This window comes from Abrus precatorius, unplaced genomic scaffold, assembly GCF_003935025.1.
Source record: "Abrus precatorius isolate BTA unplaced genomic scaffold, Abrus_2018 Scaffold9, whole genome shotgun sequence".
Classification (NCBI taxonomy): Eukaryota; Viridiplantae; Streptophyta; class Magnoliopsida; order Fabales; family Fabaceae; genus Abrus; species Abrus precatorius.
The window spans coordinates 23387712-23405328 of NW_020874439.1; the positions used below are offsets into that span (position 1 = coordinate 23387712).

Consider the following 17617-nt stretch of genomic DNA (forward strand, 5'->3'; position numbering starts at 1 on the left):
TTTACAAAATTGGAACCGATGATAATGAGGATATTTATTGGATATAAAAAATTCTTTTAGGTTGTTGGAACCGATTTTTCTTTTCATGCTTGTTCTCAAAAGTATTGAAAGTATATTATAACAACGCAACCTTCCCTTATTATGATAAAAAAGAATAAAGCAGACCAGAGAACAAAAATGAATCTGATTAGGTAATGGATTTGAAATGAAATTAGGTACATACAATGGTTTTCTTTGTTATTGTTTGTTAATGGCTTGGCATCATGAAACAGCAACAAATTAAGGTGTTGGTTGGTTAGCAAGCCAGCAAGGATCGCATCTGTGGAATGCACTCAACTGGGCATTGCTAAAACTTAGGCAAATTCATCTACCTTACACACTACAAAGTGATGGTACCCACATAATTGTCCTTTTCCTGTATCTGCTTTACTAGCTTTCTTAGGTACAGAGGTACCATTAACAAGGTTCTAAATGCATATGGGGCCAAGGAACCTCATCTAGCAGAGCACTAACAACTCCAATCATAGACTTTGTCAATTTCTCCAAAATTCAAATTCAAGGACAATTAATAAAATTTCTCAGTAGTCCCATATATGAAAGAAAGAAAGAAAAGAAATTCTTTTATATACAAATTAATGTTGTATACAAAATTTTGCAGTATTTGGTGAGTTCACTATAATTCAAAATTTCAAAAACTACTATGTGTATACTTAATAATAATAATTTGTATCAATTAACGCATACCTTATACATGAAAAAAAAAATGAAACATTTGCGTATGCAGAGTTTCTGAAAGGGAAACATAAATTTGGATGCGTCATGAGTCATGTGTGAGCCCTTTTTGTGGTCCAACACGTGTGAGTCATGGATCACAAGAGTCTCTGCAGAAGCCAAATTCATGTATAATTTGCATACCATTACAAGCCAGTGGTCCAGTAGTTCCAACTATTCCCGCTGATTAAGCTGGTGCTTGCTGTTGCTGACACCACCTTCAAGCCTAGCCTTTCATTCAAATGTTTATATTTTGATTGTACAAGCAAGTTTAAATCGTTTCATGTTAATTCTTAGAGTAAAAATCTGCTTGGCTTCACTTCCTTCTATTGCTCCTTAGCTGGACATAGGCTTTTCTGATTGCTATTGGCTAGGACAAATAGCTATATCACTTTACATCAAGGTTATAAAGCTTTCATTATTTATTAAGGTTTGAAATTCAAATAGATACAAACGGTGAAATACAGAAATTTTTATTCATAATTTGATCCTTGAAATGGTATGAGTGGACACATTTATGAGAAACTAAAGAGAAGGAATTTGAGAATGTGTATGTGTATTTTGGCTTGGACAAATGAGTCCAATTTCTTTTTTTCAATGTATGTATCTGTTAAAAAAAAAAATTGCTTTCTAATAATGCCATTTGCAGCAAATCACATATACTAAAAATCTTACAAGCAAATATGTGATATTATATATAGCTATGTTGGTGTTTCTGCAAAATTAGGCCCATTTCCCCTCCTCATTAGATGGTTTAATAAATAAAAAAGGTCTCAAATCTTTTAAACGGAATATTTCTTAACTGATCATGTGCTTGAGAAGATTGTGATGGTCATCCAAGACAAGATTAGTTTTAGAGGCTTGGACCATATGTACCATAAGAAATGCATTAAATTTGAAGATCTCATTTGGATTTGCTAATTATAAATCATGTGCCATGAAATTATGTAGCATACAAAATGTCAAAATCATTGTCAGTTCAGCCATAATTGGACATAGTATTTTAACAACTTAATTAAACAGGGCACAAATGCTGTTTGAGAACTAATTAGCTAATTAGCAGACATATATCAAACACTTAGGTAGTGAGATTGTTTTTGCATGTAGCATGCCAAACGTTAGAAGGCTTAATCCTTGTTTGTACTCATACAACATACAGCAACCACGAGGTTCTTTTTTTTTGGACGGTGATGATCACATTTCAAGTTCTACTAGAGCATTTTGTTTTCTTGTTGCCAAGAATATTTGTTCTTGATATATTGGTAACTGTATGTTTCTAGTCTTGTTGAGGAAAGCACTAATTTGAATTTGGTAGCATGGTTTTTATTCTAAATATTTTTAAAAATTCACATTAAAATTATATGTTTATTGTTGTTATAATATTGGCAATTTATTAGGTGTTTATTTATTTATTTATTTATTTTATATACCGGTTTAAGTTTTTTTATTTTTAAATTTTTACCCAAATAGTTTGATTGTGTCAAAAATCTCAAAATGGTGTTAGTTAAAAAAATTATATAAAATAAAGTAAGTCACAAGTTAAATATGTTAATTAAATATTTGAGTCGTGTATGATATTCATGACTTATTATTATTTTTTTAAAATTGTCTTATCTTTTTTTTACTAGACTTCACATATTAGTAAATAAAATAATAACAAAATAAATTCATGAATGTGAAACACGATTTTGTTATTATTTTAAAAAGAATAGCAAGGCATGAATATCATACACTACCCAAATATTTGCATAATTTTCTAATTTTCTATTTAAAAGAATGGTTAATAACTTAATCTGTGTACATGCTCTATTTAGCAGTAGTAAACATAGCTGAAAATAACACACATGAATTGTGCTAATTGTAGCATTTAGTCCTTCGATTTATATTTTATTATCTGTTTGTGAGATAACAAACAAAAAAGTTATGTATTCACCACATCTAGGTTTGCTGGTTACAAACCATGTGCATTGAAATAGAATTAATGAATTATATAATAAAAAATTTGTTAGTTTAATTATTATTGATTAGAGCACATAATAAGTAGCTTAGCATGTTAAACATAGCATATATGCTGTTTGAGAACTGATTAGTAGACAAAACATCAAACACTTACTAGGATAGTGATTCTGCTGCATACATTTTAGGGGCAAAATCTTCCTCCCTGGTGATTATGTCCATAGAATCAAAAACTAGCATCCTTCTTGTGATTTGTGCTTCTTCTTTTTTTTCTTTTAAATGGCTTATCTTTGTGTGAGTAGTATTAATTTAAATTGTACGTTAGATTATTTTACTCTATAAGTAGAGTCACAATTAAATTCGGTTTAAGTTTCCATTTTATAAATTTTATTAGAGGATGTTGCCAATTATTTTTATACTAAATTAGAATAGAAGCTTAGAAAGTTTAGCCAAAACATATGCTTCGTGTACTACATTAACTCTTGTTCTATGAAATTTTAGACATTTAAATGCTAAAACTTAAGATAATTCGAAACCACCTTTTATGAAACGAAAATATATTGATATAATTTTTCTTAATTTTACATAAAAAAAATCATATTTAAAGCATTATCTATAATAAAATTATAATTTCTATATAAATATGTTATAAGTAACTTTTCATTTTTAGGGAAAGAATTTACTGTTTATAATAATTCTATCCAACTCTAATAAAACTTTTATTTTATTCAAGTATTCTTGATAGATTTTGAGTTAAAGATCAAACACTTTCCATCAATTTAGGAATTACGACGATGAAAAACACAATTTTAAAGTACTAACTTAACTGTTATTATTTATTTTAAAAGACTACCTTCAAAATAACTCCGCTTACAGAATTTCATATATCCATTGCATATACTATTAAAGAAATGAAAACCTTGACGGAACCTTTATTTTGTTTTGGATCTTCATTTTATGGACACTTTTTGTTGATCATCCTATTTCTTTTCCAACAAAGCATTCACCACGCGATAAACCATTTGCACTATTAACAATATACCATTATGTTGAGACCTTTATATGTATAACTCTGTATTATTAAATCAGCTAAGGACTTTTCCTGTCTATAAAATCATTATTTTTACTTTCATAAATTACTGAAATTTTTGCAAAAAGATATATATATCATGGCTATTTACTTGTCACTCCATCCATGCATTAAGCTTTGCATGCTCTTCACTCCATGAATTGTTCTCATCAACTGCTCTCTATTTTAGATGTACTCCAATTTTTATAGGTTTAATAATTTTAAAATCTTCCAAATCTTTATTATTTTATTTATTCCATCACTTAAAATATGTGATGATGATGCTTATGTGAAATACAATCACAGATGCAATACTCTTGAAAGCATTTCAAGAGCGTCTATCTATGGTAAGCTTCAAGCCATGTGCCATTGACAATATAGTCATCATCCTGTATTTCACTGCATGACCAGGCACCAAGTTGAACTTGTAAAATCTGCATAAAATAGCTAGTACCATCCTCATTTGGAGATATGCAGAGTCCTTGCCAAGGCATATCCTTGGCCCTGCCTGTAGGTCCAAAAGCAAGGTAAAAGTAAGTTGTTTGTTGCATAGAAGAATGTCAGTAACACTTTTCAACATACTTTATATAATAGGTCCATTTTTAAATGTTGATAATTTTTAAACGTCACACACTTTTCGATACACTTTATAGAATGTCAGTAACACACTTTGTAAATTGATAACTTTTAAAAAATGTTGCTTTGAGTTTTTAAAAGATGAACTAATTCTATAAAACGTGTCCAAAAGAGTGTGTTTGTTGCAGATTTAGTTAAAACTTAAAATGCATGCTTTGTATTTTCTTCATAGATTATAGATTCCAAAGCAAACAAATGAAATTACCTGAAAAGCGGTGAATTTGAATGGAGATTCATTTCGGAGAACACCATCCTTGAACCATCTCTCAGGTATAAATGAAGCTGCATCAGGGCCCCAATTATACTCCATTCTTCCCATAGAGTATGGAACATAAGTTACCATTCCCCCTGCTTTTATTTTGGTTCCATCTGGCAACACATCATCTTCCAAGATACCCTTTGGATCCTACAATTGGATATGATTGCATAACAAGTTCATTATTATACAAAATTTAAAGCATCAACCCTAGAGAACCCCCTCTTCCAAACTACATAAAGTGCTTTGCTTAATAATAAAAATGACGTAGCCTAACCTAAGCAACTTTATTTTCCCAGCAATCACTTTTGTCACTTGGGATAAAAAAATATATCTAACTTTATATGCAATTTCCAGAACAATCAACAAATGAGTTGGGAAATGCATACCTGAGGAACTGCTGGATACAATCTTACGGTCTCCGTTATGACAGCATGCAGATAGTGCAGTCTTTCTAGTGAATCTTTGTTCAATAACCTTGAAAATTGCACTACTCTTTGATTGAATGATTCAGGATCCTCTTTGTCACATTGATGCAAGAAAATGTTCTCTTCTTTTGCTCGATTCTCCTCAAAAGATTTTAGCTCTGAGTAAAGTTTGTCAGCAACATGAGCATGTGTCATAACCATATATATGGCCCACGATAGGGTTGTTGCGGTTGTGTCTCTACCAGCAATCACGAAGTTCAATACAACATCTCTCAGATTCTTGTCTGTTGCATTGCTTTCTCCCAGTTCTATGAATCTTGATAATATATCATGTTTTATCTGTTTTATAATAAGATATATTAGAGTAATTGATTAATAATATGTAAGCTTAGGCATGAAGTACATTATTTAGTTTGGATACAAGGTTTCTACGAAACTACCTGATTTTGTTGGCCACTTGTTTTAGCATCTTCTATCTCTGCCTTCCTTCTCCGAATTACTGAGTAAGTGAAATTATCAATGACTTTGATGCTCTTATCAAGTTGTGCTTCTGAGCCTATATTTAGCATTTTCTTAATTTTCCAGAGTGGATCAATGAAGCGAAGGGTTACTATGACGTTTGCAGTGTCAAAGGCATGAGCAAAACTATTGTCTGGTAAATTGGGAGTCAAAGTTCCAATTTCCACTCCAAATCCCACCTTACATATGGAGTCTAAAGTCATTCTCATCAACAATTCCTAGAAATTGACATTGCATATATCATCAACTACTTAATAGAACTAAGGAATAAGTTATAAATTTGAATAAAAATATAAGCATGAAGAATGTTTGTAGCACCTGCATATCTATTTCATGGTTGAGGAAAGATGCTTGACTGAGAATGGCAGAGAGTTTTAAGGCATATTCCCTGAAAACTCTGGTACTAAAATCCCTCAAATTTCTGGATGCAAACTCTAAGCTTGCAGTTTTCCTTTGCTTCTTCCAAAGCTCTCCATCAACATTAAATATCCCATCTCCAAGCAACACTTCCATATATGAATGGTACACTTCACCCTGCAGTTAAATTCACAAGTTTTTCCATCAAAAGTGCTAATTATGCAAGTGAAAACAATGAACATTAAACATTATTCCATATGATTTATAATGCATTTGGATTTGCGTTAAAATATCTACCAATCCACGTTTAATTTAACATTAATAATTATAGCTTTTTCCGATTACTGGTTTTCTAATGTATACTATTTCCAAACACGTACTTAATATTGAAATTAATAACAGCCACTGAAGTTAAAAATGATGTAATGTAGACTACCTTTGGATAATTATTGAAGTTGGTCTTAAGTACATGTTCCACATTAACAGGATCAGCAATGTAAGTGTAAGTTGTGAATGGCATAGGGACAACAACAGTTTTTGACTTGGACAAATAATGGACAAGCCAATCATGCATCCTATCATAGTTCACCAATTGTTCAATGGCAGCTCCAAGAAAGGGCCAAGTTTTGGGGCCTTTCTTGTTCCTTTGACTCCATCTGTGTATGAACATCCATGAAACAACCATGAAAATGAGAAGTACTAACCCCCCCATGTTGCATAGATCCCTAAAGGGAGCAACTAAAGTGAGGTTCCTTTCTTCTCTCATTTTTAAGACATGAAAAGACGCATGCTTGAGTGATTACTTAATGAGTATCTTTATATTAATTAAGGGGAGATATGAGGTAGTTAGAATGTAGGTACCTTAACTGGTTTATTTTATATATGATTTTAGCTGTGTATTAGCGACTTTGTCACATTCTTTTGGTGCTTATTGTTTGTGAAGTTGAAAGATAAAGAATAGCTTCATTTGTTTCATGCCATTTACCTAAATTTCATAGAACTACCAATATGACCAAAGGCACTGTCAAGGCACGTAACCTGATATTTGCATTTTTGTATAACAGTTTACTAGTCTATTAACGAAACTATGCATGTTATTGTTAACTAATAAATTACTCATATTAATTGGTATAAAAATGATAAGGAAAAATTATTACATGGTATAGGATTATGTAATAACACCACTCATACTATACCATATAGATCAAAATTTTACAATTTATGAGAAAAAAATACATAATTATGTGGTCACACCACTCATACTGTACGCCGATATCCTCAATTAATAAAATTATTTATTTATAAATATAAATAATTTTTATCAAATTAAAAAATAATTTTTGTTTTTACAATTTTTAATCATTTAAACATAATTATCAAAATTAGATTAGACTAACCAATTGACTAATTATGTAATTATGTAGATAATTATTAAGTCATTGGTTGGGAAACTCAGGATATTAACGAAGCAACATAGCAAATAAGAATCGATCAAACTTACAAAAATATTAATTTCTAAAAACAAGTTTGAACCAATCTTACTAAAAATATTTTTAAAATTTTATTTTAAATAATTTTTAAATAAATAAAAGCTCATGTATAAATTTATGTACGAATTGTTATTATTTAACATTATAAATCTATTTATGTCATAGAATATATAATTTTATATTAGTTTAAATTTTACCAACTTATTTTTATATTATTTTATTACTTAATATGTTATATAATATTGAAAAAATTATTTATATAATTATTATTTATTCAACTCAAATTTAATTACACTAAATTAATGAATTATAAATCAATATCATTATTAGTTTAATAATTTATTTAATATTAAATAAATATCATTTTATAAAAAAATAATATTTTAAAAAAATTAAAATATCTGATTCATACATTTTTTTTAAAATAACTTAAAAGTTTATTCTACAGCACATTGAACTATATAATTTTGAGTTATACACATCTGAGTTTAAGACACCAAAATAAAAAGAATTACATAAGAAAAAAAAAACATTAAAAACACATCGATCAATAAAACAAAATCTTAACTGCTAGAAATAGAAATAAAAGATTATGTTTAATAAAACAAACTGAATACTACGGGCTTGTATTTTTTTAATTGTAAAATTAGTTAAAAGTTTATAATTATAATTTATAAAATTAAATTATTTAACAAACTAATTATACAGTTGACTGATTTATACTAAATAGTTTATATATATATATATATATATATATTATGTTTATATAATATTAAAATTATACACAATTTATTTTAATATATTGTATTAATAAAAATAATGTTATTAACTTAAATAATAACTTAATTTTTTTTTAAAATTATTATTTTAATATATTATATTATTAAAAATTAACATATTAAACTTTAATTATGTAAATAATCAGTTGTCTTTCATTAAAGAATAAAGATAAAAATATTAATAATTAAAATTTAAAAGTTATGTTTTAAATAATTTTTAAAAACTTCAAACTCTTTTTATTTAAAATTTTAAAATTTTTTAAATAAAAAAATAAAATGATTTTTTTTTGGGGGGGGGGGGGGGGGGGAGATTCTGAAAAATGATACTTGATCAAAGTGCATGGTGAATTACCATCTGATTCTGACACGTACAGAGAAGAAAGGGCCTCCAGTTTCCACAACTATCCAGAGGATAACACGTGCAACCAAAAATCCAGGAGATGTTTCCAGAACGTATGGGCAACCACTCTCGAATTTTCTTCACTCTTCACAATTTTTTTCTCTTTATATATACAATCCAACACGTTCAAACTAAGTTTTCCAACATAAGATGCCCTTTTTTTCCTTGTTAGATTCTCGGTGGCACAAACATACATAGTAGCATAAAGAACCCCTTTTTTTTTGTGTGTATGTGTGTGTCTGTGTTTTTTGTTTTTTTTTTTATAGATACTGTGGTGTTTGCTAACTTTTTTTTAGTTGTGTTTTTGTGGTGAATTCAGATTCAGTGTATAGTGGGTTGAATTAGTGTGAGAAAGCGGTGAAGATGAGCAGAGTAGGTGCTACATTGAACTTGGATTTGGCTACTGCAGTGAACAACCTGTTCAATCTTCCTGAAACCATGGAAAAGTTCATGTTCTCTTCTCGGCCTTATGAGAACCAAGAGACCAGAGGGGTCTCTACCATTCCAGTTGACATTTTGGATACCCCAAAAGAGTATATTTTCTTCATGGATGTTCCTGGTCTCTCCAAGTCTGAAATTCAGGTACTTATCTACATCGATGATGTGACACCCCTATATTATAATAAAACTAAAGAATTATTTATTTTATGTAGATGTTATTCAGTATTTTTTATATATTTTTAACGTTCGCAAGTTTCTTTGTTTATTTTCAGTTTGTATCTACATGGTTCTAGAATTAAAAGCTTGGATGTGGTGTAGTGCCAATAGATAGCTCAAAGTTTCAATTGGGTCTTGTACTAGAATTACGAAACTTGGACTTGCCAAAATGGGGTATCACTAATGCGTTCACTGCAAGTTGAGTTATAAGTAAACTAAACTAGTCTTTAATAATATGGAGAGTTATGTAAGCAAGCATAAAGTGTGATTTTGTGATTACTATGGTGAATTAGGGCTAGTGTTTATGGTGTGATGTACTTATGTGATGTGGCTGTTTTTGTAGGTGACAATTGAAGATGAGCATACACTTGTTATAAGAAGCAACGGGAAAAGGAAGCGTCAAGATGGTGAGGATGAAGGATGCAAGTACCTTAGGCTGGAGAGGAGAGGGCCTAAGAATTTGCTGAGAAAGTTCCGTTTGCCTGAGAATGCCGATGTGTCAGCAATTACAGCTAAGTGTGAAAATGGAGTTTTGACTGTGATTGTTGACAAGCACCCTCCTCCTCCCAAATCCAAAATAGTTGAAGTAGCCATTGCTTGAGGGATAATTTGTATTGGGAGCTAGGCCCCATGATTATTTTTTTAAGTTTGTTTTTGCCGCATGTTTGTTAGTGAAAGGATTCTAGCTTTGCCCTTGAAGTTGTTTAGGTAGCAATGTAAAGTGTTCCCATGTTTGTAGTTTCCACATGCACTTGTTCCCTGTAATAAAATTTAATTAAATTTACAGCTACAAGCTCAATTGCTACCAAGGTGGATAGATCAAAATAAAATGTTCCACATAACATGTTGAAACACTAATATATTAGAATTGTACACTGCCCAAAGGATGAGTCCAATTATAGGACGCCCTTAATATGGATGAATATATGGCAATCAAGTTTAATAGCTAGAGGCAAAACTTGTAAAAAGCAATCAAATCTAATCAAATATAAATTACAAAGGCAATGACATTCTTCGTTGCCCGACTTAAGTTCCTAAAAACTATTAAAAAAATCTAGTCGATGCCTTGCCAACGCAATGTGTTCTATAGCTGTCTCTAGTCTGGGAAGAATTCAGCTGACTACTTTTTTCCTTTTCTTAGACTTGCTTTTCTTGTGGGTAGGTTTTTTCTCAGAATTGTCATCATCTTCCATTAGATGCTCAAACTCTTCATAACTTGCAAATGGGGACACACCACTCTTACCACCAGTTTTTCTTTTTCGTTTTCTTCTGTCAACATCATCCTCATCAACATCAGAGACATCATCAACATCTCCAACCTGAAGATCATTGCCATCATCGTCATTGCCAACATCATCAATTGGTGCATCCGCATCTTCCTCTCCCATATCAGAGAGTATCTCCATCTCCGCGTCACTAACATCACCAAGCAAGTCCTCATCATCCTCATTGGCAACTTTATCCAAATCATCATAATCATAGTCACTGTCTGATTCCATAGTTTGATCAGCAGAATCCAACAGATTCTCAATCTCTTCACTATCACTCTCATCCCCACCATCAACGTCAAACAACTCCTCAGCAGCCTCCTCATCAGCTGATTTCTTCTTTTTCTTCTGTTTTGTAGAGGAACTCATTTTGTTTGTATAGAACTTGTGGAAGACAAGATCCTCTGGTGGGACATCAGCCTCAGCTAGTGAAAGAATTTCTGATCCAATCAATTGCTTGTTAACATCCATCTGCAAAATAAAGAAACGTGTTAACCAGCTGAATTAAAAGGCTAACGGACGGTGCATTAACCTAAGAAGTCATGTTGCTGAAAAAGCAAGCATGTAAATGGTTGATTAGTGAAAAGTTGAACACTTCTACTTACCTGCTTAGCAGGTTCAATCTGAGAAGCACCATGCCATGTGCTTTGTTTCGGTTTCTTCTCCATGAATTTATCTAGGAAAGCTGTCAGAGACAGATCATTTAAGGGGTTTCCGTTGTAGACAATGTGAGCCCCAGAAAGAAGAGTTTTTGCCATAGTAGCAACTGAAGGGTGTGCATGTGAAGCAAGCACCAGTAACTCCCACCAACTTGCACGGTCTGCATTGCTGTTGAGATGAACAAAATATGTAATCTATGGTGTACAAAGATAATCAGGTGATACAAACAGAAAATGAGTATAAAAGCAGAATATTTAGTCATAAAAATAATCTCAACTCCAAACCACCCCCCCCCCCATGTGCCTGCTATTTCAACCTGTCTTTGCTTGTGTTGTGTATTATCAAATATGCCTGTATCATCCAGCATTGTACCCTCCTCTTACAGTGTACTCTCTTGTGAGAAGCTATATGAAATATGTCATGAAATACTCAACCCCAGTGCTTTGAACAAACAATTGCAAAAATATTATAATATGATGTCTGAAATGATGACTAGCGTGAAAGCAAATCACGAAAATTACCAGTAAGAAGGTTCTCTATGTCGTGGATCATAGCCTCCAGGCAGGGAAGACTTCTTGGCAGATAACGGTGAGTGCAGACCTTCATTAGCATACATGGATTTTGATTTCTTGTGATTCATTTCATTCTTAGCAAGCAAAAAATCTGCATCCTCTGTTTCACCATCATCTGAATCATCATCTTCAGAAGATACTGGAAGATCATCTTCACTTTCTGAAGAAATGGTGTCAGAAGTGGCACCCTCGCCATTCTGAACAAGCTCAATATCACCTTGTTTATTTGATACGGTGCTAGGTTTATTATCAGTTTCTTCGATAACATCTTCAAAGTGTTCAAGTTCCTCATCAATAGATTCGTTCTGCAACACCACGTTCCTATATGAAAAGTGAAAGAGTATATGATTTTCCTTCTGGTCAAATGAGTGGTTGGTCAATTCCATGGCAAACTTCTCAGTACAAGAATAACAATGCACAGAGAATAGTGTTCTATGCCCTCACACCCACAACTATAAACATGTAGTAAACATGGCAATGACACAGAAGAAAACATAATCGGCTTACCATAAAGGTGGTCTGGCTTTAAGGAGTTCAGATAGAAGGAAAAGACATGCACAGGCATATTGTGGTGGCTGCTGAAGTGCAATCTGAACAAATAAAAATCAGCAGTGGTATCTTGTAAAAGGAATGAAAGGTAGAGAAGGAGCTATTTAATTGATAATCACCTGCAATAGACGCTTGGAAAATGCAGTCACACGCTTTAAGTTAACATCCCTTTTCATTGCTCTGAGAAGAAGTGCAATAAACATCTCTGCCTGAGGAAAAAAACATTAGAAAAATTCTACAGAGAATTGAACAGCATAAGCACAGGCATTTTTTTAGCGGAAGGTAAAAGAGTTTGCTTACCTTGGATGTATTCATGGCAGCTGGAAGCAAAAGTTTGGAGTACAAAGCACGGTAAAACCGATCACTGGCTATCTGATTTTTGGATGAAATTTTATCAAGAAGCATCAGTGCTTGAACACCTACATTAAAATTCTTTGAATGAACCTGCAAGTTTGCAGTTTGGGTTAAGATATCTAAGAACCAAAACCAGGTAATGATAGATGCTCGTGCAACATCTGTACCATACTGCACACACAGTTTCAACTATGTTATCAAATTATTAATTACCAATTGGAAAAGTACTGGTGTTTGAACATCAACAATGTCATCAGCTTCGTCACTTGAGACAAAAGGAAATGCTCTATTCACTCCCTGTAATGATATCAAATGCAAAACAGTGTAAGATTGTACAATTCAAGACAAAGGTATCAGAAAACCCAGATTATGACTGAATTTGTTGTAATTAAAAAATATAAAAAATTATGATATTATCATCATACTTACTGTTAGCAGAGCTGATAGAAGCCTAGAGTCCAATTCCACATGTGATTCTGACAACCCTTTTGATTTTTCTTCTTTTGGAGTTGCCTTGCCACTTTTATCAGACTTCTTGCTGCTTGTGCCAGAAATTAAAACCTGAAGATCCCCAAAAGTAAATCTTTACTATTTTGTAGCTTTTGTAAAAGAAAATCACATCATGTTACTTCAGTTTGATATATAAGCTTACAGAAGGAAGGATCCTAGGGAAAATCAATACCTTAAACAGTGCAAAATATACGTCTATTAGACGTTTTGCAACTTTTGGTCCATCTCCTTTATTTGTGAGACGGATTTGGCTCAAGAAGTTAACCTAAAATTGTAGAAAAAGCAGTCAGTGAGCTTCTTTAGTGAGACCATCTCTAAATATATTTTAATATAGTCCAAAATTTATCTTCAAAAAAGTCATTTAAATTTGAAGGGACACTTCTATAACCACAGAAAGTGATTTCAAACAGATATACTATTGCAATGCAGAACATTAAAATTCAACAAATTTACAAATGAAGATACAAACAACAAACAAAGTCCTCGTGTTCAAGAGCTAGTGTTAAAAGATGCCAATCAGATTAACAATGACACAAACAATGATATAGCCACAAACTTTTAGAAACATAATAGGATGCACAATGTGTACCAAATATGAAACATTAATAAAAAGAAGCACTGGGCATTTTACTTTGCATTGAATGATATAAGAAAAACATCAAGGATAAAACTTTAGGACATACAGCATGGTACTGTGAACGTGATCCTAAATGAGGCCGAAAGAGAAAAGAATCCACCTCGTCAATAACCACAGCCTGTATGGGGGAAAAAAAGACATGAATTAACAAGAAGCATAAACTTCAGCAACTAAAACAAATTATGAGGTAAATAGGAGCCTTAATGTCAAGCATGTATATCATCACCTAATAGCATGGAACGTTGGAAACCTAAAAGTCAATATCTTCTAAAAGAAGGAAATGAAAGACAAGCAACCATATCAGGCATGCAAAGCTTTTTGGCTTGTGATGTTCGTTCAAGTATATATTAATTATCTATCTGCTAGTAACATTGAGAAACTCCAAATATTGGTCCAAACATCTACTATAGATACATCCAAAACTAAATTAAAAAGGTTGTAACAAAAGAGGTGATATATATTTATACCTTCATGTTTGGGTGGTCAGACAAAAGGTTGGACAAGTGAAAGTCAGCATTAGATGCTGCCTTATTATCTGGATCCCCAAGCTGAAGTAATTTCAAAGCCCCCATCCACCAACAAAAGAGAAAAAGAAAGCCAAAGTAAAATGAGACAGTCTTAGTAACAGTTTATGGTAGTTCTAGTGAACTCACTAACCACCTATTGTAACTAGACCAAATGAAGATAAAATACAATAAATTCAGACAGGCCATAGCTCAGTGTTAACTCACTTTATTAATTAGTGCAGAAAGTAATCTGCGCTCTTGCTCTGACTTCCTACTCAGTAGCACATATATGGACTGCAAGCAACAAAGGAAAAGGCACTCATCTAATCGTTATTAATTTTTAAGAGTTAATACATTTGATATATTTGAGAACATGTTACACTATGGTGGCATTTGGAAGAGCTAATGGAAGTGTCAAATGACCTTCTCATAAGCTCTTTTTTATAATTTCAATAAGCTTCAAGGAAAAAGGGTGAATTTTAAGTCTAAAATAGGAGCACAAAAAAGGATAAAGAAACAAAGTATGAAAAGAAAACTAACCTTTAATGCCTTGTTTTTTAGAGCAGGTAGCATGTCTCGTGATGCTTCTTCAAGTGCAACAACAAATCTTTCATATCTGAGACATTAGAAGCTATTCAATGCATCACTAACAAAAGAATTTGGGTGGATGGCAAAAATGAACAGTGTCATTGACAATAAAAAATATTCCTCAAGCAAGATATATGTTTGTGAAGTGGTATGGAGAGACTGTCTAGTACTTGCATTAGTAAGCCCTTTCTCCTATTCTTCCATGATAATATTATGATTCCTCAAGCAAAATACTAATGAATTCATGTAAAAGCTCATTAGAACTCAATGATTCTTATAATGATGGAGCAACTAATTAAATGTATAGACAGCATCCAAAGTTAAGGAAACGATAGATCCCCTTCATAAAATGCACTAACATTTAGAATTTACTCAAGAAATCTTTAACCAAGTCAAATCAAAGAATTTGACTTAAGATGAAAATGTGATTATGAATAATGTGTTGTAACAAATACCTCTGTTTCAAACATTCCTCCCAATACCAGAAAAGGAGAAGGGAGTAACCATCTTTAGTTTCAGGAATATGATTTAGGGGCCGCTGTATCAGAGTCTTCAATTTGTGATCTGGTAATAAGCTGCAATGAAAAAAAAAAACAAGATAATGTAGTAGATCAGAGCATTGAAACATCGTATGATTCAATACTATGCAAAAGCAGACTGTCAAATTATAACTTACCAACAACATGCAAACCACCAAAGTACATGACATATAACACTAGAACAAACAGGGACGATTGGCAGATTAATGGGAGTTGTTCAAAGGAAAGGTAAGAATCTATATTGATATTTTCAAATTTGATTATTTCCACAACTAAAGTCACGCATGAGATTTTATCTCATTATTCTTTAAGAGTTTTTTGAAAAGATTTTATGAATTATACTTTGATGATAAAAAGATTTTATTTTTTTCATAATGGGGAGAGAGGTGTGTGTGTGAGAGAGAATGGGGAAATGCAGACCTTGCAATAAATAATTCTTGAAGTGCTTCAAAACCTGTCAAGGCATGGCGCTTACCAACCTTAGATGTCACCATTCCTGAAGTATTAAATAAACTGTGTCAAAACCTCGATTCTAAAGCACATATGGGGAGGACAAAAGATAATATATAATCTACTGTAAAGTACAAGTATAAAATTATAAATACAGTGGGAGGCAACCTCACTGCAAACAAATATAAAATCATGAAGTTGAATTGATTAATTGCTATAATCAAATAACATTTGGTTGAACGTTTGATGCAAATGAAACTCCCACCAATTGCAATGCTGGACTGTGTGTCTCATCTGCTTCAAATTCGGATAACAAGCAGAGGAGCATTGCTTGGAAATAGATCAAATTTTCTTTTATAGCATTAAATAGAAGTCTAAATATGAATAATGATATGTCACATTTGATAAAGAGATGTGTGCAAGATAAGATGATTAAGCGACCAAATGCTTAGAAGCAAATATAACACACAGACATCATAAGAATCACTCACCTCCACCAATAAAAATTTAACATACACAAGTTCAATGCACATAGTTCGTTTAAGTGTCTAATTAGTTTCATAACAAAATGGATTGCACCCCGCTCCATCCTCTCCATGCAACCCCCCCCCCCTCCAAAAAAAAATTTATTTTTATTATAATAATAAAGAAACTTCATTGCCTAGACAAACAACTCAGAACTTGAAATACGTCCACAAGTTTCCTCTAGCAACACTCATTGCTTATAGAGTTTGCATTTTTACAACACCCTCAAGAAAGAAAACCAATATAAATACTATTATGATGACTCAAACTAGGGATAAACAACATGCTAACAATCAACAACAAAAGCCAATTAAAAACAAAAAAGAGAAAAGAAAAAAAAAACGTGAGAACTAAAGTTACCCAAAAGAGCATCAAGAGAACGCAAGTTTGCAATTGGATTATCCCCCACCAACACAGAAAATGCAGATACTTTATCAGCAGCAGTCCCTGACCTCTGTGTTGAAACCAACATCTTAATATCACTGCTTTGACCCCTCGATGACTCATAATCCTGAGCATACTGTGCCATCAACCGCTCACCCATTTCCCTCTTCTTCTCAACAAACCCTTTCCACTCTTCAACATTCCTTATCTCCAGCTTCTTCCCTTCCCCAATCACTTTCGCTTCCAACTCAGCAACATCCTCAAACCACACACCCAAAGCACTTGCTTTCATCAAAGGAACCTTCGGAACATTCCTAAACTTGTTCAACCCTTTTTCCTTATTCCCATCTTCCAGTGACAAAACAGAAGGTTTCGGTTTCGGTTTCGGTTTCGGTTCGGGTTTGGCGTGGCTCTTAACATGGGGTCCATTTTTTTTGCTCAAAGTTACGTTTTTTGGATTCTGGGTTTTCTGGGGTGTAACCTTTTCAGGTTTTTGCTTCTTCTTCGGGGGCTTATTTGCCTTCGTTTTGCGAAAATCAACATCATTGAAACCCGAATAGGATTGTGAAGTGGATAACCCCAGCGAAGAAGCGAAAGAAGCTATGTCGGATTTGAGAAGGTCAACATCATCTTGTTTCGTCGACAACTTGCTCGAATTCGATTTCACCATTGTTGCTTGTCCGAGAAAGAACCACTTCCGAGTTTCAGAAAACGAAGTAGACACACTCAAGTAGGGTTTAACAATCTTTTGGGCCTG

At 32.6% G+C, this 17617-nt stretch overlaps 3 protein-coding genes across 3 annotated transcripts; 1 reads left to right on the plus strand and 2 right to left on the minus strand.

Annotated features, from left to right (window-relative positions):
- Positions 1-4124: 4124 nt before the first annotated feature.
- Positions 4125-6737, minus strand: LOC113851581 (cytochrome P450 704B1). Its single transcript, XM_027482098.1, has 6 exons — positions 6429-6737; positions 5954-6169; positions 5557-5853; positions 5078-5455; positions 4638-4838; positions 4125-4304 (listed from the first exon to the last, which is right to left on the minus strand). Exons 1-6 carry the CDS (start codon positions 6702-6704, stop codon positions 4125-4127), a joined length of 1548 nt encoding a protein of 515 aa, XP_027337899.1. The 5' UTR covers positions 6705-6737.
- A 1866-nt stretch (positions 6738-8603) lies between these two features.
- Positions 8604-10064, plus strand: LOC113851610 (17.4 kDa class III heat shock protein). The gene is made up of 3 exons (XM_027482139.1): positions 8604-8714; positions 8981-9243; positions 9662-10064. Exons 2-3 carry the CDS (start codon positions 9025-9027, stop codon positions 9917-9919), a joined length of 477 nt encoding a protein of 158 aa, XP_027337940.1. The 5' UTR covers positions 8604-8714; positions 8981-9024; the 3' UTR covers positions 9920-10064.
- Positions 10065-10097: 33 nt separating this feature from the next.
- LOC113851609 (CCAAT/enhancer-binding protein zeta) lies at positions 10098-17586 on the minus strand. Its single transcript, XM_027482138.1, has 16 exons — positions 16837-17586; positions 15922-15997; positions 15418-15537; positions 14915-14990; positions 14600-14668; positions 14336-14416; positions 13915-13986; positions 13404-13496; positions 13151-13282; positions 12935-13018; positions 12668-12811; positions 12487-12576; positions 12326-12408; positions 11768-12139; positions 11192-11414; positions 10098-11057 (listed from the first exon to the last, which is right to left on the minus strand). The coding sequence occupies exons 1-16, from the start codon at positions 17528-17530 to the stop codon at positions 10431-10433; spliced, it is 3036 nt and encodes a 1011-aa protein (XP_027337939.1). The 5' UTR covers positions 17531-17586; the 3' UTR covers positions 10098-10430.
- Positions 17587-17617: the final 31 nt, after the last annotated feature.

What these genes read in the sequence shown, in the direction of transcription:
- LOC113851581 (XM_027482098.1), bottom strand. Translation starts at nt 6,704, where the DNA reads ATGGGGGGGTTAGTACTTCTCATTTTCATGGTTGTTTCATGGATGTTC. An exon ending in ACTTCAATAATTATCCAAAG is followed by an intron (nt 6,170 to 6,428) that starts GTAGTCTACATT and finishes ATTTAACTGCAG; the next exon opens with GGTGAAGTGTACCATTCATA. An exon ending in CAAGTGGCCAACAAAATCAG is followed by an intron (nt 5,456 to 5,556) that starts GTAGTTTCGTAG and finishes ATTATAAAACAG; the next exon opens with ATAAAACATGATATATTATC.
- LOC113851610 (XM_027482139.1), top strand. Translation starts at nt 9,025, where the DNA reads ATGAGCAGAGTAGGTGCTACATTGAACTTGGATTTGGCTACTGCAGTG. An exon ending in TCTCCAAGTCTGAAATTCAG is followed by an intron (nt 9,244 to 9,661) that starts GTACTTATCTAC and finishes CTGTTTTTGTAG; the next exon opens with GTGACAATTGAAGATGAGCA.
- LOC113851609 (XM_027482138.1), bottom strand. Translation starts at nt 17,530, where the DNA reads ATGGTGAAATCGAATTCGAGCAAGTTGTCGACGAAACAAGATGATGTT. An exon ending in CACCAGTACTTTTCCAATTG is followed by an intron (nt 12,812 to 12,934) that starts GTAATTAATAAT and finishes GCAAACTTGCAG; the next exon opens with GTTCATTCAAAGAATTTTAA. An exon ending in CTGCCATGAATACATCCAAG is followed by an intron (nt 12,577 to 12,667) that starts GTAAGCAAACTC and finishes TTTTTTCCTCAG; the next exon opens with GCAGAGATGTTTATTGCACT.